We start from the raw sequence: 23,493 nt of genomic DNA on the forward strand, positions 1-23,493 counted from the left end.
ATCTGTACACATAGCAGTCCACAATAGAACCTAAAGTTCACTCTTAAGAGCAGTTTTGGACCTAACACGTCTTAGTTACGAAGTAATCTTACAAATTTAAGTCAGTATCTGCAATTTGTTTACAACAGATTACATTTACTGAGATAATTGCAATCATGCATTTTTTCACACATTTGTGACACTTTAAATTGATCAAAAAGGACAGTAAAGACATGTATAGTGTTACAAAAGATTTCCATTTCAAATAAATGCTGTTCTTTTAAACTTTCTATTCATCAAAGAATCCAAAAAATAAATAAAAATGCCTAATGGTTTCCACAAAGATATTAAGCAGCACAACTGTTATAAACCTTGATAAGTGAAGACTGTAATGGCTGCTGAAAATTCAGCTTTGCCATCACAGGAATAAATGATTCCTTTTCAAATGCATTAAATGTTAAATTGTATTCAAAATAGAAAACAGTTATTTTAAATTGTAAAAAAAATAAAATAAAAAAAATAAAAATATATATATTAAAAAGTGTGTATAGATAGATAGATTTTTTTAAGACACCTTTTTCCTGTTCATTCTGTCATATTAATAATTTGTGTGTTTTAGAACAAATTTGTGGTAATATTGATACATTTCAATATCTTGGTCCTAAAGCAAAAGCAGTGACATAATGTTTAACTAATGTTCTGTTGGAAACAGTATATTGAAAAACCGTATATGCAATCAAATTTTCAGTCACTCTCAGGATAGATTTAAGCAAGAGCTTGAAATAGTTGTGACATTTCAGTCTGCACAGAATAATTTGGAGCATGTTAATGCATAAGTATTATTTGATATAAGATGTAATGTAATGTTCTCATATGAAGAGCACAGAATCACACAAGGTTATGTAGGTTTGAGGTAGGAGTAGATTAACCCGGCTTAACTTTTAACAGTGAGAAAATGAGAGTGTGTGTGTGATAGAATGATAGAGCTTGTCAGGAATTCAGCTGTCACAATACCAGCAGGTTTTGAAGATTCACCTGACAGCATGTGTCTGGCCCTTCCTCCACTTTGAGGGTCCCACACCCACTATAATCTCAGGGATAAAATGTTCAGACAGTCTGGAAAAATGCCTGTATTGTGATTAAAACATAGAAATGTCATGTAAACTATTCGGTAAATAATACAATGACAAGGAAAACATGTAATTCAAATTTAGAGCATTTTCAAAGATTGAACTTTTGCAACACCAAGGTCATCAAAAAATGTGGTCAAATTTTCACATACGATTTGTCTGATCAGACAATTTGAACAAAAAACAGCAAACAGCATGTAACAGCACAGCAGTGGCTCTGGGCATGTGACCCAAAGCTCAATTCTTATTCATTGCAAATGTGAATTCTTGTGTCAGTATGAACAGAATAACAGCCATTTATTCAAATTAAAATGTGTATTGCAGCAAACTTTTGCACTGAACATCCATCTCGGTGTGAACAGGCTTTAAGTGTTGCTCTCCTTGCATAGATTACCAAGAAACTAATGTTAAAGTTACTGAGTTTTTAGTTGTAGACTACAAACTGTGCTAGCATTCAGACATTTTTTTAACCATTTTTACCACTAGACCTTATTTTACCATGGCTGTAGTTAAACTGACATAAAACATTCATTCAACTGTGGAAAAAGTCACTCAGACATCAACCAAAAAGAGTGGACATAGGGGAGACGTTAGTCACTTTTTTATTATTTTGACACTTAAGAATATCTGTTTATTTATTCGTTCATCTATGCATCCTTCTGGAAAGGAAGGCTGCCTATTGTGTTCGATGAATACCTTTCACACTTTTCATTGGGCTGCTGTGGGCACTTCCACAAACACACATGCAAAAGCCTGTGTGACCAGGAAAAATAGTGCATGCCTTTTAAAGCAGCTCACCCTTATCACTCTCTCCCATACAGTGAGAAAGAGAGAGAGGAAGGGAGAAAGACGTTGCTCTTTATTTTTGGAGGGGAACCAAATGTAATCATTAATAATGTACAAGCACAAGTGAGTGTCCCAAATACAGAAAGAAGGTAGCTGTGAAGTCTACTAGACTTGTAACTCTATCCTGAGGAGGATCTGAAAACATCAAGTTGACATGATCAGCTAACACATTGTTTGTTGTTGATTTATGTAAATGAGCAGCCGATGTTGATGGTAATGTAATAATTTTAGTTCATATTAATCTTTAATTGAATTAATGTATTTAATTATTAAAATATTAATGTCGTTAATGACTGGTGAACAATAAAAGTGGTTAATTATAATTAATGTAATAAATTATATAAATTTTATTATTTTTAACTGGTGGACAGTAACATTGGTGAAAAAAATTCTGTACACTTATTGAAGGATGAACTGAGCCATATGCATATGGATATCAAAGAGACTTGAAAGGTGTAACCAAACACTCAGCACACCTTAGCAACCACATAGCAATGCTTTAACTTCATAGCTGCTTTTTGTTCATGAAAAGTGAAGATTTAGTTAATTACAGTTTTTCCGAATAAGCTTCACTAGTGAAACTATGAGACAGAAAATATTTTTCTCATCTCCATAGACTAGATCTCCATATATGGGAAGGCATCAGTCCCTTTTCCCAGATCTTACTTGGTTTCTTTGTGGAATTCGACAGCGTAGACCTGCACTGGGGGTACATCCTCATAGAGATAAGGCATTAGAGCATGATCAGTCATACTGCTCTTTATCACGATCAAATCCGTGACACAAAGAAACAAACAAAAGCAGGTTATGATGGCTAGAAAAACACTGCACACATATAGCTACACGCCCATTTGTCTGCAAGAAAAGAAAAAAAAAGAGTTGATGTTGTCTATGTCAGCGGCGCCTGAGTATCGACCGCATCTTTACAAGAGCCTTTTATTGGCAAGACCAGTTAATCTCACAAAGAAGATCAATAGTTTTTAACCGAGGTCGTCATCACACGCAGAGATGGCCAGCACTCAACGCTCTGTTTGTCTCTCGCAATCTACAGTACCTTTGACCATAGGAAGGAAACACTCCATTGGACTGAGCCGTGAGAATGAACCCTGTCTGATGCTTAAAAATGTCAAAAGTATCCTGAAGATATATAAATATCTAAATTTGCCATTTCATGTTATGATTCATTGCTAACTATTCAATTTGATTGGCTTCTCTATGTTTGCGTGTTGCAGATAGACTGTTGGGGATTTAGTGACTCTTTATGGAGGTTACAGAGTAGATGGCGACAAGTAACAGTCATTGAATCATTCATTCAACCAAATTATTCAAAACACTGATTCATCCAGGAACAAAACCCGGGCTGTGTTCCAAATTGCATACTCTCTGAGTTGGTACTTATTTTGAATAAGTACTTACTTCGTGACCTTTAAAATGTATGATCTATATAGTACAAATGTGTGTAATATGAATGTAATCTGCATTTATATTGTAGGTAAGTATGCATATATGGATGCAGCCAAGTGAGTCACTGAATCATTCATTCAACCGATTTGTTCAAAAACACTGATTTATTCAGGAACTAAATGTGCAGCGGCAATTGTGCTTTGACTTGTTTTGGAACCATTTTCATTTCATTGATGTTTCATTGCAAAAATGCACACAAAGTAACTGGCAACATTATGTCTAATAAAGTAAGATACTCAGTTTGAACATATTTATTGAACTGTTATGTAAAAACAAATAAGGTAGTGGTAAAAATGCCTTGTGTCTTGTGACTAATCTCACTAACACTAATCTCAGTGTGCACTTACTGTATGCACCGAAGAACCATAAAAAGGGAGCATTACTGTAATCTATGGTTCTGTGCTCAGAGAAGCTATCAGGGCTGTAATGGTTTCATGAATGCAATTGTTTCTACACTTAGTAAATTGTTAGGAAGTCTTAATGTATGCTGATGTAAGTGTAAGTGTCCTGTGCAGAGCACTGCAGATGCAGCACTTTGCCTTGCAATACCACAGTCTGATTCATGTGGTGTTTGTGTTTTTGCATATGTTTGTGTATTTGCACATAGGCCCAATAATTTTCTTTGCAAATTAACAAAGTTTTCTCTTACTGGACTAAAACACGGACAATGAAATCCCATAACCTTACATTAAAGAGTAAACTGAGCCATATGTACTTTACAAACCAGAATATAGTATAAGCTCGGGGGTGGGCTCAGGCCAGTAACTTGGGCCAGTAAAGAACCACCTAGTAACCACCCAGAACACCCTAGCAACCAAACACAAACATAGCAACATGCTGGAAACCACCCACAACACCTTCATGGAGGAGAAGTTTGCATGGGCAGTGAATATGTAATGCTAGTTCAGAATGCGCTTTCAGTTTCCTTCAAAAATGACCAAGATTTGACTTTAGTTACAGTAACTACACTGACAAAAAAAATTGGTGGTCAAAAAAACTGCACTTAGAGCTGGCTAGTAAATTTCACAAATAATTGCAAGGAAACTGCAAGTAACGCATTGAATAAATAAAGACTGAAATAGTATTTTCTTGTAAAAAACACTCCAATAATCTTTGTTTTGTTTATAACTTCGTGAAATAATTTTTACAGTATGGAGTTTATAGCAACCATAGTTATTTGTTGAATATGCTAACTATTTATGCTTTCAAAAGCTGTTCTTCCATTTTAAGTGAGTTAGAAGGTATTAATTGCACATATACAGTGGGTATGGAAAGTATTCAGACCCCCTTAAATTTTTCACTCTTTGTTATATTGCAGCCATTTGCTAAAATCATTTAAGTGAGGTCTGAATACTTTCCGTACCCACTGTATATCAGTGTGGCTAATCAGAACAGAACCGTTTTTATACTCTTACAGTCTTTACAGGTTCTTTGGATTAGCATTTATGCTTCATTAAATCAATTTCAGTGTGTATTTGCTTGTAGAATGAGTCTTGCTTTTATTCCGCAACAACACGCTGTGGCACGACAGCGCTGTTATTTAGTAATCACAGTCCAGTGAGCTTAGTAATTTGCTCTGACACTCTGAGATGGAAATTTCCATCCTTTCCTTTGTCATAACTTAAATGTGTTCAACTGTTGTGTCAAATGGCCACAAGTGTTGGAGACGGGTTATTCCTGTCTGAGACAGTCCATTAGTTGATTATATGTGCTTTGTGTTTGTGTGTGTGTGCATGCATGTGTCTGCGCTCTTGCACGTTAACAAGATTGATTTAAAGTGAGTGGTGAATGACTTCAATTACAGCCAGAGAGAAATACTTTGAGAAGAGAAAAGAAAAGTAAATCTGTATTCTATAGTCATAAGGGTTAAGCACCATTCAGAGTTGAATTGAAAATTGCAACTGTTGAATTTCGAATGAGGTATCAAGCAGGATTGTAATTGGAGTTTTAATGTGAAGAAGTCAAATTACAATGGAATTAAATGTAAAGAAATTTATATAACTGCTGCAAGTATAGTTTTAATAATAGTAAATAAAAGCAATGCCCCCTTCAGAAGATTTAAATTTATTATATATATTTCTTATTTTTTTATGAACATTTTATATACTACTTTATATACTTTTATATACTAAACTTTGATGTCAGTATATAGTTTTTTAGACAATCATCTGGACATTTTTTTAAATGAAAAAAATTACCAATTATTTTGATGACTTAATAGTGTTGAACATAGTTTGGGGAAATAAATGTAATTATTCCTATTCTGGGAAAAAATTAGGTAATAGATCAATAGATAATACAGGTGCATCTCAATAAATTAGAATGTCGTGGAAAAGTTAATTTATTTCAGTAATTCAACTCAAATTGTGAAACTCGTGTATTAAATAAATTCAATGCACACAGACTGAAGTAGTTTAAGTCTTTGGTTCTTTTAATTGTGATGATTTTGGCTCACATTTAACAAAAATTGACTTGCAATTGATTTTAATTGAGTTTGATGTTAGCAAGTTGCTAAGCTAACAGCATAATGCTCTATAAATGCATAGCACACACAAATAATGGGTAAAATAATCAATTTTAAAATATACTTATCTATTTTAATAATAGTTTTTAATATTGAATTAAATATTTTATTTAAAAATGTTTAATCAACATCTCTCCCACTTTCTCCACCATTTTGGATTTGTTTTATATTTAAGGTTTGTAGGTTATTACATTAGATTTTGGTTTTGCCTTCTTTGTGAAGGATACATGCAGTGCTGATTTAGAATTTCGAAGGTATCTTAAAAGGATAGTGCACTTATCTTGTTCCAAACCTGTATGACTTTCTTCCAAAACCAAATTGTGGACCCCCTTGACTTTCATTGGATGAACAAGACATTTTTTTCAAACTATCTTTTGTGTTTTACAAAAGAAACTCATAAGTTTGGTACGACATGAGGGTGAGTAAATAACTCTGTGTGAACTATCCCTTTAAGAGACTGCATAAGTTGCCTATATTGGTAACCATCTGCATGTCGGTACTGTTGCCTTAATATACTGCCTATGAAAGCAGCTCACTAGGTTTTGAAACACAGCATAGCTGGCATTCACTTAAATGTCAAATCCACTGCCACCTTAGCAATCAGGTGCAAGTTCATGTCCAGTTATTTTATCACTCAAAAGAGGAACTGAGTGTGTGTGTGTTTGAGGGACGGGTTTGAGAGTGTGTGAGTGTGTATCTTTGTCCAGCTCTTACTGTATGAGTGTGTGTGTAAGCTTGAATATAACTAGAACACAAAATGTAGTGCTGGACAGCTTCCTTTCTTAACAAAAAAGATAAAAATCTCTTTGAGGAAAAAAAATTGTCTATGAGTGACAAACTCGCTAGCAAAAGAGTAGTAATGAGCAACAGCTAATGAAATCCCATGTCTGCCCAACTGCTGCCTCATCAACATTTTTTTGTGTCAGTCAGTGACAAAAAATCGTCTGCAAGCCAATCCTTTGTGTTATTTGTTGACATGCTTACATAAATCAGCTCTTGTGTTGCTCTGTGTATGAAATTGTACTGAAAATGAGAAATTTGGAATCATAATTACAGTTGGTGAGGGGAATAATCTAATTTAATGTATAATAATTGTTGTAGATACAGGAGTTTGCTTTTAGTTGTGTAAAGTGTGCATAAACACAACTGAAAACAATAAGCTCGGCCTTTAATTGTGCAGAAGGTGACGACCTTCGACTTTGTAGCATGTGGTTGACCTGAAAGAAAGTTATTACATTTTGATGAATTTTGTTCATCAATGAATCATATCAAGCACAATAAGACCAGGAATGCGAATTAATAAAGTAGGAAGGATCAGATCATTTGACAGATGAGAAAATATAAAAAAAATCTCAAGTCCAGACAGAGAACTGTGAGAGCAGTTAGCACGTCAGTCATCGTAAAAAGCAGCTGTCGCTGTTGTGCTGCCAACACAAGGGCAACATCCCACTGTTAACTGTTCAACACTAATTTAGTTCTGAGCACGCCATGTTTAGGAGTTCGTACAGACGTACTAACACAGAAATACTAAATTTAGCGTATATGCTGTCAGCGTGTGTGAGATGGGAGTTTGCAAGTGTGTTTGTGTGCGTACTTTACGAGTTTGGCAATGAGAGGGGGCTGATTGCAGTGTCTTGCAGGCGCACAAAGGCCTGGCTGTGCCGGGAATGAACCAGGCAATCTGGGCCGTAAAACTGCTATGTGTGGTATCCAAGTTAACAATGGCAGTTTGCAGCCCGAGAGTCAAATTCTGCTCTGCCTACTCTCCTTTCCCGAAAGTGCACAAGAGTAAAAAAACACACATATATAGACACGCACACATTTCACAGACTTTTTTCTCTCTTTCCTGGGGTAACAAAAATACATTTATTTAACTTTTAAAGTTGCTAATAAAATCATGCATGCACATAAAGACTCATAAGACTTGAGGAGAGGTGTGCTACATCTCTAAGCAATCTTAATTACAAATTTCGCCTAGCAGACAATAAACGGATGGAAAAATTCATAAACTTGCATTTAAACCGAATCCCAAGCCATATTTTGAGACCAGAATGTTATGCAAACTGCATGGGAAATCTGTGTTTTGTTTTTTGTTTTGCTGACTGACTTTTAATAATTATTTGTGGCCAGATTGGATTTTTTTGTTGACCGAAATAAAGATAAAACTATTATAATTGGAAAAACTGAAGCTAAAAATGTTTTTATGACTTCAAAACTTAAAACAAAAATTTAATTAATAATTAAATTATTAATTCAAACTGTTTAGTTTTCATTTTTTAATATTTTCACATTTTATAAAATGTATATTTAATGCCACTATTTAAATTATATTATTTAACATTAACACAATATCTTTGGAAACAAAAAACTAAAATAAAAAACGCGCACACACACACAAAATTAAATAAGAAATAAAACTAACCCTTATAGAATACTATTGCAAAATAGACTCAAAGAAAAACTGAATCATAGAACTATGATAACCCTGGTTCAAATGACAAAACTACAAGGCTTTAGGTCAGATAGACAGAAAGATTTTTGCAAAGCAAATTTTTGCTGCCTGTCTGAACAAGAATTTTTTAATATTTTCACATTTTATAAAATGTATATTTAATGCCACTATTTAAATTATATTATTTAACATTAACACAATATCTTTGGAAACAAAAAACTAAAATAAAAAACGCGCACACACACACACAAAATTAAATAAGAAATAAAACTAACCCTTATAGAATACTATTGCAAAATAGACTCAAAGAAAAACTGAATCATAGAACTATGATAACCCTGGTTCAAATGACAAAACTACAAGGCTTTAGGTCAGATAGACAGAAAGATTTTTGCAAAGCAAATTTTTGCTGCCTGTCTGAACAAGACTTGAGGATGTGAGCTCTTTTTTACCTGAGCCAGTCAATAACCCTCTAGCAACCGCTCGATCACATAGCAACGTCTTGGTGTCCAACCACAACACTCACATACATTTTCTCTAGAAGAGGTGTAAAAATTCACTTGATAACAAAAATATCATTAAAGCAGATGAAATGTTTGAAAGACCTTTGATGTACAATGGTATATGAATATAGTAATACCTGATACCATCACTTTTTTTAATGGATAGGGGACATCATTGGGTCTGTTTTCGCTCCTTTTATCTCCCAAATGTTTCTTATTACCTGCGAGAGGCCGTGTCAGCCTGTCTGTGAGATCTTTCTATACCTGCCTTTGTGTTTACACACCTCTACGCACACACGGCTCATCAGTTTTAAAGAGACAGTCCCTCTGAAAGCAGTGGCCCCGAGAGAAGTGTGTGTGCATGCTTGCGTGTGTGTGACGGAGAGAGAGACAAGCGGCCCCTCCTCTGGCTGCACGGGGAGTCAACGCTGTTGATTACAATGAAGCTCCGCTCCCAAACCTTTTACTGCCGCTACTGCCGTCTGCTCCCCCACATGCACTCCTCATCTCTCTGCCTCCTCCTTTTCTCACTCGCTCCCCTCCTTTCTCTTTCCTCCCTCTCTCAGTGACGGAAGGTATTCAGTGCGCCGACGGTGCAAGCTTTAATAAGGTTAAGTGCAGCGCGAGCATGCGGAAGATCTCGCAGGAGTCGCGAGCGAGGATCTTTAGAGGAGAACTCCTCCGTTTCAAATTAATCTATTTTATACTCGTGCTCCTGGTCGCAGAGCTTGCTGTGTCGAGTGGTTAGTTCCCATCAAGGAACAAGTGATTCTCTCTCGGTCTCTCTCTTTCTCTCTTTCCACTCAACATTCTGCTGATCTCTTCCTCTTGTTCAGTGGCCGAGGGACGCTTGCTCAGAATGGTTGCGGACTCCAGAGGTGCAAGAAGTCAAAGGAGAGGTAAAGCACTTTTTTTTAACTCTTAAAGCTCCCATTGAACACCTGTTTATAGCTTACTTCCTTTGCAGATTGATAGTTCTTTACTATATGTCCTGTAGCACTTTATATGCTTCATTCAAGAGGTAACTTTTACAACTGTGAATCTTCTGTTTTGAGAAAGTCTTTGAGGATGTTTGCGGTTTGAACCGTCTTTGTGTAATTGTGGGTAGCGTTCGCTATTCCTTGTATCTGGAGCATCCCTCAGTGGCTAAGAGAGGAAATCACACAGTTAAAAGGTGTATTTTTGGTTTGTGAAGTGAGAAGTGAAGGATTTTACCCTGAAGCTTTGTATTCAGTGTCTTTCAGTCATTGTATATCTGTTTCTCTCGTGTTTGAATGACGTCCTTCAGCTCAGAAACTGTTGGATCGAGCTTGTATGTGCTAAGTGCATCATGTTTAACTATTTCATTACTAAGTGAAAATGTTGTGCGGCAGGTATTTTACGATGTCTTTGTCTCTCACACCTTCTCACTCTCTCTCTCTCCCGCCCTCTTCTTCCGCAGGTTGCAAAATGGATTCACTTCAGTGGATCTGGTGGAAAGGGCAGCAAGCGGAAAAGAGCAGGGCCCAAGGTTAACTTCAAAGAGGTAAGACCCCACCAAGCAGGCTTTAAATAGATCTCATCCCTGTTTGTCTTCCCTGCATCTCTCCCTAATAATTTCCACTTCAATTCGGTCACTCCAGATTAGGAAAAATCTGTAGTTTTGATTAATCATGCATAACGAAGTCCTCCAACTTCTGCTCTTCTCAAGTTGCTGTTTAAGAATCGCTCAAGTTTGAACGTAGTTTTGTTGTGGAGCAGGGCTATCAGATTTTAGTACGCAAATGATGTACTGGAGGACATTGAATGCTGGAGAAGGGCTCACACATATGCCTGTCTCGTGTGTCCGCCCCTTGGCCAGCCGACAACAGAAGATAGGTGGGGGAAAAAATCAAGGCACAATCTGAAATAGCTTGTGCCGTGCCATGTGATGGCAGTGAGTCACTCCTTTGAGGTTTAACTTCAAAATGGCTGATCTCCTGCCAGGGAAGATACCTGTTGCTCATTCTGCGTGAGTTTATGCGTGTGCATGAGCGTGATGTTTTTGTGTATTGTTTTTCTCTATTTGTTTACCGAAACTTCGAAGTTGTGCATACGTGTATACAGATTCCTCTGTAAGTCTTCACCCAAATTGTCAAACAGTTTGTCTCGCTGAAACTCACGCACATGTGGAATCTGCACGCCGACTGGCTGTACACCCAACAGCGTGGTCGAGTCTCTTATGTTCACAAATCAGATGGCAGAATTAGCATCATAAACTTTTGCGTGTGTGTGTTGAGCATGTGTATTGCGTGTTTCATCTAGTGTGATTTAAGTTATGTCATCTTCAAGTTTCAGCACTGATGTATTGTCTGCCTCAAGATCCTGTTTTTGTGGTAGGTGTGTATATTTGTGTGTCAGGGACTGGAGCTAAGAGGCTATTCTGTCTGAATATGTCTTCGTGAAAGGACATTCTTGGGTGTCACGTTTTACAGCTGTTACCATCTGAAGCTGTTAACCCTTACTGAAAGTATTGTGGTCGTACCAAGGTATAGTGATGGTGTCAGATGGTAATTCAGTGGTATTTTGATATACATTAGGGTTCAAATGTCTGAAACCACTAATAATATTATTTTATTTGCTTTTTTTTTAACTTAAAAACATAGTATATTATATTATTTTAGGATTATTAAAACAAAGTTATGACATAATAATACATATACATTTTCATTTTATGTCTGAACTTTTCTTTGTTTTAAATTATTCAAAATCCTTTCTTAGATTGAAATTATATTATTAAAAATTATAAGAAATGAAAGTCTAATACAATATTTATTTTAATTCTTTAATTCTTTAATTTATTTCAATAATTGATATTTTTAGTATTTTAGATAATTGAACAAATGTTATGATAAAAAAACTATATAATGGTCTTCATTTTAAGTCATAACTTTTTTAATTCAAAATTCTAAAACTTTTTTTAGATTTAAATGAATAATATAATATAATATAATATAATAATTTTAAATCTAGAATTGATTTATTAGGATTTTTAATCATTGCAAAGAATTACATACAATTAAGAATATTATATATTATATTATTATTATTATATCTTTAAAATTATTATAAATCCTAATCTTAAGACTTTTTCTTGTTTTAAATAAAAAACTAAAATAAATTTTTCAGTGTTCTTTTTGGACCCCATTACTTACCATGTATGGAATGATTTCCATATTCTTGTGCTACTTTATTTCAAGTGAAGTATGTACTCACTGATTTATCATATAAAACCAATTTTCTAGTCATCATCCAGCTCTAGTTGGGGTATTTTTGATATGTGATATTTCTGAACATGTTTTACAGCTGTTAGCTGTGAAACCTTCCACACCACACCTCTCTGAACGAGTATGAAGCTCTCTGAAGCTCAGTCTTTCTGGCACCTGGCGAATTTACACATTTGTTACATGTAACTTCAGAGAACAGTGATGGGAGGTGTATATAGAGAGAGAGACATGCCCATGAAAGAGAAGAAAGACCAATTACAGTCCAGTTGGCTCTGTACAATGACCAGGGTGGGGACAGAGTGAGAAAGAGAGAGAGTCAGCGATTGTTTGAAGTAGTGCCATAAAAGCCAACCTGAAAGGAAACACTTTTGACCCCTCCTCTCCTCATGCCCCCTTCCTCTCGTACACCACTCCACCCCTTCTCGTGTAAGGTGGTGGGAGCCCCTGGCTCTTTCCAGGTGCATTTTATATTGCACATTTATGGACTTGAAAAGCAGGCGCCCCATCCTCAGCTCACCCATAAATCAAGCTCAGGCCGGGCCCTTAAAGCGACTGAGGGGTGAGAGGAGAGCATGTGGGCCCTACAGGCAGTGCAGCGAACGCTCTCTCATTGGTAATTACATCATAGGTAATTGGCACAGTTCAGGTCCAGACACCCCTTGCTAACCAGACTGAGATCAGGGTCACTTTAATGTGAAATGAAAGTTTTGGAGCGGAAAAGAATGGAGTTTTATTGCCTCCTGTGTGTGGGTGTGTGTGCGTGTTTGGGGAGTTGCTGTGCTATATTAGTTACGCTTTGTGATAATGAGCTTCATTTTGCTCCATTTTCATCCAAAAGCCAAGCTAATATGAGAGCCTGTCTGCACTGGCTAATCACAGAGACAGAGGGACCGACCTCTAGTACGGTCTCATATATTATCTAGCCTCCCACTTGGTTGCTAACCATTATACAAGGTGAAATATTGGCATTGAGCCACAGGTGTCCTGTTTGAAAGTCACTACTTTAGTAGACGCTTGTATCCAAAAAGTATATTCTATTCTATTCTATTTAATATTTTAATATTTTTCCATTTTCTATTTTAATGTTTTAAAATGTACTTTATTCCTGTGATGGCAAAGCTAAATTTTCAGCAGCTATTAGTGTCACATGATCCTTCAGTAATCATTCTAATATGCTGATTTGCTGCTCAAGACACATTTTTTTATTATTCATGTTGAAAATAGTTAATATTATTGTGGAAACTGTGATAGGATTTTTGATGAATTTCTGTCAATTTTGATCAATGTAATGTGTTCTTTCTGAATAAAAGTATTCATTTCTTTCACAAAAAAGCATTATAAAAATGTTTTACTGACCCCAAAAATTTATGAAAGTTTATGTGTTTTCCCTGCTCTTGAAACTACAGTGGCTTTGGTAGTGTCATGTTCAATTGAACTACAGGAATGCATTACAGGAACAGTTCCTCTGGAATTAAGTCTCTCAAAAGTGGCACAATTGCTATATTCATGGCTCAAACCATGATCTTTCAGCTACCAGTCCAGTTGTTGTATTTTTTCCACTTTTATTTTTAGGGATAGTAAAGAAAGGATAGAAAGATTTAAGGAAATTATCAGAAAATTAAATGCGAGCCAGACTCGAATTTGCATCACTCTCATTTAACCACCGCACCACAACCCCTCATTGTATGGGCTAAGCCGTTTAGGCCATACTGTTGGCTGTTTAGGCCATATTGTCGATTTTGGGAACAGGTAATCTAAATGGCTAGACACTATATGAAGTTCCTCAATGCTCTAAGGTTTGGCTCTTGTGAAATCTTTTTTTGTATATACAGTGTCAAAGAAAGGAATGCTGGGTTGTCTGAAATTAAGGTCACATTCATGAATAACATCATCCTTCCCTTAGACCGCAGAGCCTGAAACCATAGTGACACAGATACACTGAACTCCTAATCTATATTCTTCATGGTTATTTCTTCAACATATTCAAAATTGGATGAGACCAACAAATTAAAAATACATATATAACATCACCAATATGCTACAAATGTATTGTGCATTCCTAGTGTTTGCACTTCTCCAGGAAGGAATAAACTGCAATATTTTGTATTTTGTATTTCAACTACACATCACCTATAAAATTTCCTTTGATAAGTTCAAGTCAGAAAAGTTTCTGTGAGTATGTTCCGTCTGAAGTCAACCCACTGCACAAAACAAGACTTCCTGCAGTCCTCCATCCATGGAGCGAGCACTTTCAAGCAAGCTCACGGCCCTGACAGCACGGCTTTCATAGCTTCTGGCTAAACATGAATGAAACAGCCCAGTGATTTGATGGAAGTGTGAGAAAGAATTTTGGCCGAGGGAACAGTAGGGTACGACGCCATGACCACAGCAGTAACAGGTCAATGCACACAAGTTTACGCATTGGAAATGTCACATCTTGAAGACTTCAGAAGGGCACACATCACCTTTCATTTCAAAGACAGATGAGCTCAGTTCACTTCTCTTTGAATAACAGTGCTCGCTCAGCTCAGTTTGAATATTTACAAAGGAAAGTCATCCAAAGTTTTCAAGTAAGGGTAAAAATCTGTAAAACTTTTGCATCAACTGCAAACGCTTATGAAAGAAGAGGTTTGGGTAAATCAAGCCCCAGCAGTCAGTTCTATGCCTATCCACACTGACCTGTTACACAAACACATCTACAAAGCCCAACCATTTTATGCGTTTTCACAAAAAAAAAGCAGTTCTGGGCTGGCAAAAAAAAAAAAAAAACCTGGATTCGCATCGCTCTGTAAACAAGTTGGTCACAAACCAGGGACTTCTGTCATCAATGGCTCAGAAGCAGTATGAGGTGCTCAGGAAGCACAAAACTTAAACAGATTGTTCAGTTTCTTTGTTGCGGAAACCTTTATATGTCACTGACACTTACATAATGCTTTGGATGATAAATTATATTCTCAAAATATTCTTGGAGTAATATTCATAAAGACAGTGCGGTTATGTTCATTTGTAGGCAGGTTATGTAGTAACTCAGTTATAGCACAGTGGAAACTCTAATCAGTGGAAAAGTAATCATGGGTTGCTGCTGCAAATCCTGCCGCAGTTATCTCCTCTTGCCCTTGCTTTCACTGTTTGCTCATCTGGCAAAATCAATATCTGAAAGCAACTCAGGGTGTCTCCAATCATAACCTTCACCAATAAAAATAATCCATCAAAAGTAAAAAGTCCCCCCCCCCCCAAAAAAAAAACAAAACAAAAAACATTTGAATGTACCATATTTGCTCTGCACCCTACCAGCATCTCTTTAATGGAAAAAAACAATCAATAGTGCATATTAAGCAATATCCTAGTTTTACCGACTTGTGACTGGCCTAACAAGTGAGTGTTTTCGTGGCGCCTCTGAGCTAACGTATATCAACACGCATCAATGACGAGGCTGGTGTTGTCAGAAAGAATCCAATGACACGTCCCCAGTGAGTAATAAATAGGCAAACAAAGCATGTGAACTGTCTATCGGCAATGGTTACAATCTGTGTCAAATCCAAATCAGTCAAGTAGAATAAAGGGACAGTCAGTTGTCGAAAGCATTTCATCTGTACTGTAGAGATGGAAGGAAACTGACATTTAATACAGTGGGCGTCTGCTGTCGACAGGAAGCATATAATGGCTTATCACAATTACCATGCCAGAAATTCAAAAATTCCTTCAAAGTAAGAATTAAAGGGGTCATACGATGCTTTTTAAAAGATCATTATTTTGCGTATTTGGTGTAACAGAATGTTGACATGCTTTAATGTTCAAAAAACACATTATTTTTCAAATACTGTATTTTATTGTAAGTCCTCTATGCCCCGCCTCTCTCAAACGCTTCGTTTTCTACAAAGTCCCTCCTTCCGACAAGCGCAGTCTTCTCTGATTGGCCAGCTGGCCCAGTGCATTGTGATTGGCCGAACACCGCAAGCACTCGTCGGAAATGTAATGCCCCTTACCATAATCGCGAGCTTCATCTTTCAAAATATATGTAAAGACAGAGCCCGAAAGGGGAACAGAGTCTCGTGACAGACACAGTGATAAAGCTGGTATGTGTTTGCAGTACACAAGCCACGGTTAAGACAGCTGACTCCACTGTGATGTGTCTCTCTCTCTCTCTCTCTCTCTCTCTCACTCTCACTCTTGCTCTTGCTCTTGCTCTCGCTCTTGCGCTCTCTCTGTCGCACACACACACACGATGCGCAACACTCCGCATTTGAACAGTCAATAAGAACAGTGATTCTAAACTTTGTCCTCCATTTTCCAATGCCATATTCAAAGATATTCAAGGACTTTTTTATGAACAGGAACTGTGAGTACTAACATATTACATTAACTAACCACAATTCATTTTGTGATTGTAAAGGTTCCAAGAACCGTTCTTCAATTAGGACAATAGTTATTGAGAAGGAGAAAAAAGAAATATGATTTCAGTTAACACGCTTTTTTGCATTTAGATTTAGCCCCGGCCCCCTGGTTGAGAACAACTGGTCTACAACTTTTGGAAACCACTAATCTACATCTAAATCTTCAGATGCCATGCAACAGCTTTGTGTGAAGAACAGTCCAAAGTTTAAATTGTTATTAACTGAAAATCCTTAAAACGGTGAAGTACCATATTTCGATTCAAATTTGATTTGTTCAGTAAATAAGTTTGAAACATTTCACAGAGACCGCATCTGAATTACTAGTTTATTACATATCTGTTAATTATTGATTCATTTATAAACACTATAATTTTAACATTGGTCTTTAAATAGTGTGCAATGCTTCAGCTTTTAGACAGCAAAACCTTCACAGAAACGTTAATTCTTTAAATAATTCCTTATTACAGGACCGTCTTATAAGACTATAAACGAATATCAGACGCGATGACACGCTGGAATAAAACGATACATTTCTATGGATGCTTCCACACAGACCGCGAACATTAGCGCACCGAAAATGTGAATGTTTTTTTTTTTCGAACCAGTGCGATGAATCTTTTCAGTTTCGCAAAGCGAGAAAATGGGCCGTCCAATAAGATTTGAGCTAGGATCATGTGACCGGAGCAGCTGCTGTTGCACAAAAAGGCAAGAGTGGTGGCGCTGTTTCGAAAACCAGTGTAAACAAACACAGAAGAAGAATATCCCGGATAAGAGAAGAGAGTGGAAGCAGAGTTATTGTTATCGTTGGTATTTGAGAACAGATTTTTTCTCACATGTCCTTTATATAGAATAACATTTTTATTAATTGTCCACCGAATTATGTAATCACAGTAGAGCGCAGTCCGTTTTCTTCCACGTGCGTGAGTGTTATGAGTCAGAGCGCGTTCACTCTTTTTCTACACATGAAATATGAAAGCAAATAGACATATGATTATGACGATATATTTTCTGTATGTGTTTTGTATGCAGCTCATGGTATTTTTATAGCAATAAAGGATGTTTATGACAAATCTTAGCAGTGTAGCGTTATTAAACATACAGAGTGCATGTGTCTGCTTATTAATCAAAATCAACTATAGATCACAATCGGAAGTTATTACAAGCACTCAATGATAGTTTAAAGTAGGTAAGCAAATACATTAATAATGACATACATTTACAAGTGTAGCTTGATGCTAATTGTACTTCTAATTATATTTTAGGATGTAGCCTATTCTTGTAAGCATTATAGATAGTGTGTGTTTCCGGAGTAGAACCTTGTTACGAGATACATATCTGAGGAAAATTGTATTGTTGGTCGGCGCCATCTAGTGTGCAGGCGTGAATTAGCAGAAGGCGAACAATCGTTTCGGGTTCGGTGTGAAAGCACCGTTGGTCGCGATTCACCTCGCTTTTTCCGCATCATGCTCAGTGTGGAAAGGCCTTTATTCTGTTCTTTTTGAGTGTCCAAGCCAAAACTCTTGCATCATTTAGATGATTAAAAGCACATTTCGAGACAACAGCATTATGTTCCATTCTGTTGCACTCTGTCTAGCTGTATTACGAAAAAATCAGTCTTGTAAACAGCCCCCCCACACACACCCACCCAAGTCCCAAAACATCATAATCATACAGGACTTCAGATACTTAAGACAACCCACGACTAGTCTTTTTTGAAAATATGTTTACCCTGGTCACCACCCTCTCAAAGCCAGGAAAAAGAGCAGTGTAAAAATCTCCTTTTATACTGCACAAATGAAAAATAAATTACACAGGATTTCGCCAAACATCTATGGAATCCTGTTTCTAAAAAAATCCAATTGAGTTTAAAATGAGAACTAAAGCCAAACTAAAGCCTAACCCTAACAGTTAAAGAAATAAAGTCACAGTTGTGAGAGATAATATATCAATTACATTATTTTATTTTAACTCTAAAGGTGAACAGTGGCTGAGGATGAGTAAATGATGGCAATTTTCATTTTTGAAAAACAGCTGCACATCCTATTTATGCATCTGACCACATCAGAGACTGTTGAGAGTCTATTTTACCTGATAAGTGTCCCACAGGCGAATGGTGCAGCGCAGAGGAAGTTCTCTCATAAGCAGGTTGTTCATCCAGCGGAAGGCAAACTGCAGATACTCCACCTCATACTGCTGCATGTGGCGATGTACCGTCTCTGTTAAAAACCAAAACAGTACAATAAATCACCACCCTGACGTCAATCACCCCATTCATCTATCACAAACAATTAAAGCATCATTATATTCTCTTCAGTAAAATTGAGACCAAACAATAAATGACAGCCACACGACGGACACAACAACAACACAAATTCTCCTCGCCGCTTTCTCGCAGACACAGTTCACAGATGACAGACTGCCAGGCGTAAGACATAACACCCTAATAAAGCCATAAAGAATGTCTCCGTCCGTGCAATCATGTGCTCGACGCTGTCATGTAAGCATGACGTAATTACTCCGCTGTCAACCCAACGTCTGAGCGTGTTATGTTTGAGAGGAAACAGCAGCTTTATTTATGGCCGTCTTTTTAATCAACACGGACACGCTACTGATGGGTAGAGTGTGTAACATGCATGACTGCGTGTCCCTGCAGAAATATAGGCATCTTCATTCACCTCCTGACAACGATGGGATTCTTTGACCGTCACATGCATGACAGGTTTTGGTTGGGGGTGATATAAATATAAACAATATTTAAATATAATTTTATTACATAATATATATTTTTTTAAGTCTCTTCTCACCAAGGCTAAATTTATTTGATTAAAACAGTATGCACAATGCAGTAATATTGTAAAAAAATATATTTTTGTGGAAACTATAATACATAATTTTAATATTTGTGAATAATAAATAAATAAATAAATAAACAACAACAAAATCGTACTCCTAAGTTTTTGAATGGTCTGTATATAAAAGTAATTTCAGATTAAATACAAATGTATAGACAATGTCGTCATAGAGATTAAAAAAAAGAAAGAAAAATATCAAGCTCTGGCTACACGCATACATATTTGTTGCAGCTCCTGTCAAACTTCACGCATGTCTTGACAGTGTCATTTTCACATCCGGCTCTCCTGAATAAACAACTTAACCTCATTAACGCTGAACACATCTCACTGCCAAGACACAGAGCCGATAGACTGACAAAACAAGCAGACCGATTTTGCTTATTGGTGCTACAAATTTAAATCACCCCCATTTTAACCTAATTAAGAGTTCAGTGAAAGATAAGGATGGCCATGATGATGAAAACAAAATAACTTCTAGTTTAACATCATGCTACAATTTCCCAAAAGTGCAGTCTATGCATGCATGGTGTTTAATATGCATTTAATACTTTGGTCACACATTAGTTTGAGGACCAATTCTCACTATTAACTATGACTTTTGCCTCAATAAACTACTAATTTGTTGCTTCTTAATAGGTAGTAAGGTAGATAAGTTTAAGTATGGCGTAGGATTAAGGGATCTAAAATATGGTCATGCTGAATAAGGCATTAATATGTGCTTTATAAGTACTAATAAACAGCCGATATGCTAGTAATATTCATGCTGATAAGCAACTAGTTAATAGTGAGATTTGGTCCTTAAAATAAAGTTACCACTGCTTTAATATGCATTTGACTTTTTAAATCCACTTTCATCAAACGTGCACGCACACACACACACACACACACACACACACACACACAAAGCGCTCTATGCCATTGACTCTAAATTGAAAATATTCACATCACAACCCCCCTAAAAAACTTGCAGGTGTAACTTTGATGGAAATTATGTCAGGTAGCCTAGATCCCAGAATAAAAATGTAAAATATGTTAGAATAAGCCTTGCAGCTTTATAAGCAGAACATGGTTGTCAGCAAACAGTACACATTTTCTTGCATACCTTTTCCACCTTCAATGCAGCAAAACACACGCAAGTTTTGAGGGGGATGGGGAACAGGCAGAGGTCAGAGTTCGCAGAAAGACAAGTGAGCTGTTTGCCACGATTCTGCTGAGCAATGGACTTCTGCTCGACTTCTGCCCCCACCCATCCATCCCATAATTACATCTGCACTGACCCTCTGTCTCGCCCTCGCTGCATTTCCAGCCAAAACCCGCTCGGACATCTTCTGTGAGATCTCAACAGCCGTATCTGTACATGACTTATACAAGCACAGCCAGGGTTATTATCATTAACTAAAACTAAAACCATTAAAAGTTGTGTTACTCGAAATAAAATAAAATAAAAACCTTAAACTTATTTTATTTCAGCAAGTTGCCAAAGCACCATTTCTCTCTCGCTTTTTTTTTTTTTTTAAGACAACCAAACAAACAAACATAAATATAAAGTATATATATACATACATACATACATACATACATCCATACACACACACACACATATACATATACATATATATATATATATATATACAGTGCTGTGAAAAGGTTTTTGCCCCCTTCCTGTTTTTTTTTATTTTTTGCATATTTGTCACACTTAAAAGATTCAGATCATCAAACTAATTTTAATATTAGACAAAGATAATGCAAGTAAATACAAAATGCAGTTTTTAAATGATTATTTTATTAAGAGAAAAAAAGCTGTCCAAACCTGCCTGGCCCTACGTGAAAAAGTAATTGCCCCCTAAATCTAATAACTGGTTGTGCCACGCTTTGCAGCAACAACTGCAATCAAGTGTTTGCGATAACTGGCAATGAGTCTTTCACATCGCTGTGGAGGAATTTTGGCCCACTCTTCTTTGCAGAATTGTTTTAACTCAGCCACATTGGAGGGTTTTCGAGCATGAATGGACTGTTTAAGCATCTCAATCGGATTTAAGTCCGGACTTTGATTTGGCCACTCCAAAACCTTAATTGAGTTTTTCTTCGCACACACACAATTTAATAACAGATCTGGAGATGTGACATTTGACAGCAGTCACTCTACCAAGATTGTAGAGATGGCATTTATCATCATGGCATAAAACTGTTCATAACCCATAAGTCAAATGCCCCAAGTCCAATAGGATCAATATATAGAGTTTTATGTGCACTGCTTTTAATCTGACATTATTTAATATCTACATCTTCAGTCAAGGGGTTGATTCATGCAAAGTAAATGGAAAAAAGGAAATAATGCAAAGATTTATCTGAGACCAAGGCAGCACAAAACAGCAAGTAAACCATTATTTTCATCCATTCCAGGTTTTTTTTCTCTCTCTCCATTGTCTACCACATAGTTGACTGTGGTCCAAATGAATGTTTTCCCCCATATGTGACAGATCTGGTTTTTCGAATTACAGTGCGTTCAGCAGAATTCAGGGTGTATCTGACATTTTCACTTATGTTCTAGGCCCTACAATCTGTTCAACGTGACTTAAAAGTTAACAGTGCTGTTGGAATTCATGCCATTTAATCTAACTCAATATTTGCCTTAATTGCGCTTTTGACTCACAATGAAGACAATAAAAAATGGTGTTTGACCTCAATAATAATATGGATCACCTTGTATAAATATTTAATTTATTAAGTCTAAATGATATAATTTAATCATGTAGTAATTTATAATAATATAAATCCAATATTTGCATTTAATATTAATATAATCATTTATAAAATGTATTAATTAAAATAATAAATTAAATTGCTATAAAAAAACTGAATATATTTTCACCTTTTTCAACTCCTCGCTTTCATAAGTAACTGACATGAAACTTGACACTGACACTTTATTAGCCTTGCATCTTTATTTTTTTTTTATTGATTGACTGACTGGTTTGATTTAAAAAGGACATGCCAGGGTAAGTCAGTTTAGAAGTGCTGCCTATTCACACCAGTATCTCATACGGACAAAGTTTGAATCTCATGTGAGGAAGAGAAAGAAACTATTTCAGCAAAACAATTGGACAATTTGATTTACAGTCCAGCCCAAGATACGTTCATGTTCAGCAGTGAAAAAAGGCTGTGCACAAAAAAAAAAGCTACCAAAAGAAATCAAAGGCATTAAAGGGATAGTACAAACAAAATTAAAAGTCTGCCATTATTTTTGTACTCTCATGTCATTCCAAACCTGTATGAAGTGTATCTCTCTTTTTTTTGAGTCCATATAATGTAAGTCAATGGTCACCAAAACAGTTTTCATTCTTCAAAATATTTACTTTTGTGTTCCAATGAAGAATGAAAGTCACATTGTTTTCAACAATTTTAGGGTGAGTAAATCACTGAATTTTCATTTTTGGGTGAGCTATCGTTTCAAGACGTCCAATAGAAGAAATGACAACAAAAAGGAATCAAATAGCTTTGTTTTATACAAGTTGAGGTTTTTCTATTTTTCAAATTTGATGTTCAAAGCAGCATTTGTAAAGAACCCCCCCCCCCACCTTCCCCTTCCCAGCCACCAAAAGAAAATTGACATCAGGTGTCATTTAAGTTATCAGCATTTTTTTCTCATTTTCTCAGGAGCCTCTGTACTGCCCCACCTGAAATGTTAATGTGTGCTTTCTAACCTTATACGATTTGTGTGGAAAAAAGCCCACATTGTGTCCTCATTTACATAAATAAATTCACCTTGAGCAATTTGCATGCTGATGAACCTCAATGTATTCATACAAAACAGCAGAGATAAGAGGAAACAGTGTTCACGTTCTGGGGCGCTTCTGACGAACAGAATTGTTTTAGCGTTAAACAACTCTTATGGGCTATCGTCTAATACGACTGCTAATTACTACAAGCCCTCAAACGAACTGAAAGCGTACAGTGACAATAGTGTGTTTGGTTTCCTAATGAGAGTGGAGTGTGAGCGTTAAAGAGACATGAAGCAAGTGCACGAGAGAGAGAGAGAGAGAGAGAGAGAGAGAGAGAGAGAGAGAGAGCATATATAAAAGAGAAAAAAGAAAAAAAAAAAAA

At 36.4% G+C, this 23,493-nt stretch overlaps 1 protein-coding gene and 1 long non-coding RNA gene across 2 annotated transcripts in view; one reads left to right on the plus strand and one right to left on the minus strand.

The window, feature by feature from the left end:
* Window positions 1-9,460: 9,460 nt before the first annotated feature.
* LOC107600013 (uncharacterized) lies at window positions 9,461-10,425 on the plus strand. Its single transcript, XR_001610723.1, has 3 exons — window positions 9,461-9,641; window positions 9,735-9,797; window positions 10,340-10,425. It is a non-coding gene; the product is annotated as an uncharacterized lncRNA (long non-coding RNA).
* An 8,191-nt stretch (window positions 10,426-18,616) lies between these two features.
* Window positions 18,617-23,493, minus strand: part of LOC107600031 (TBC1 domain family member 22B-like) — a 75,422-nt gene continuing 70,545 nt past the window's right edge. Inside the window, exon 8 of the mRNA XM_016291797.1 lies at window positions 18,617-18,753. Coding sequence (XP_016147283.1) covers window positions 18,617-18,753 — 137 coding nt within the window. The remainder of the gene's footprint in view (window positions 18,754-23,493) is intronic.

The sequence above is a fragment of the Sinocyclocheilus grahami genome, unplaced genomic scaffold (genome assembly GCF_001515645.1).
Source record: "Sinocyclocheilus grahami isolate Dianchi unplaced genomic scaffold, SAMN03320097.WGS_v1.1 scaffold276.1, whole genome shotgun sequence".
Lineage (NCBI taxonomy): Eukaryota > Metazoa > Chordata > Actinopteri > Cypriniformes > Cyprinidae > Sinocyclocheilus > Sinocyclocheilus grahami.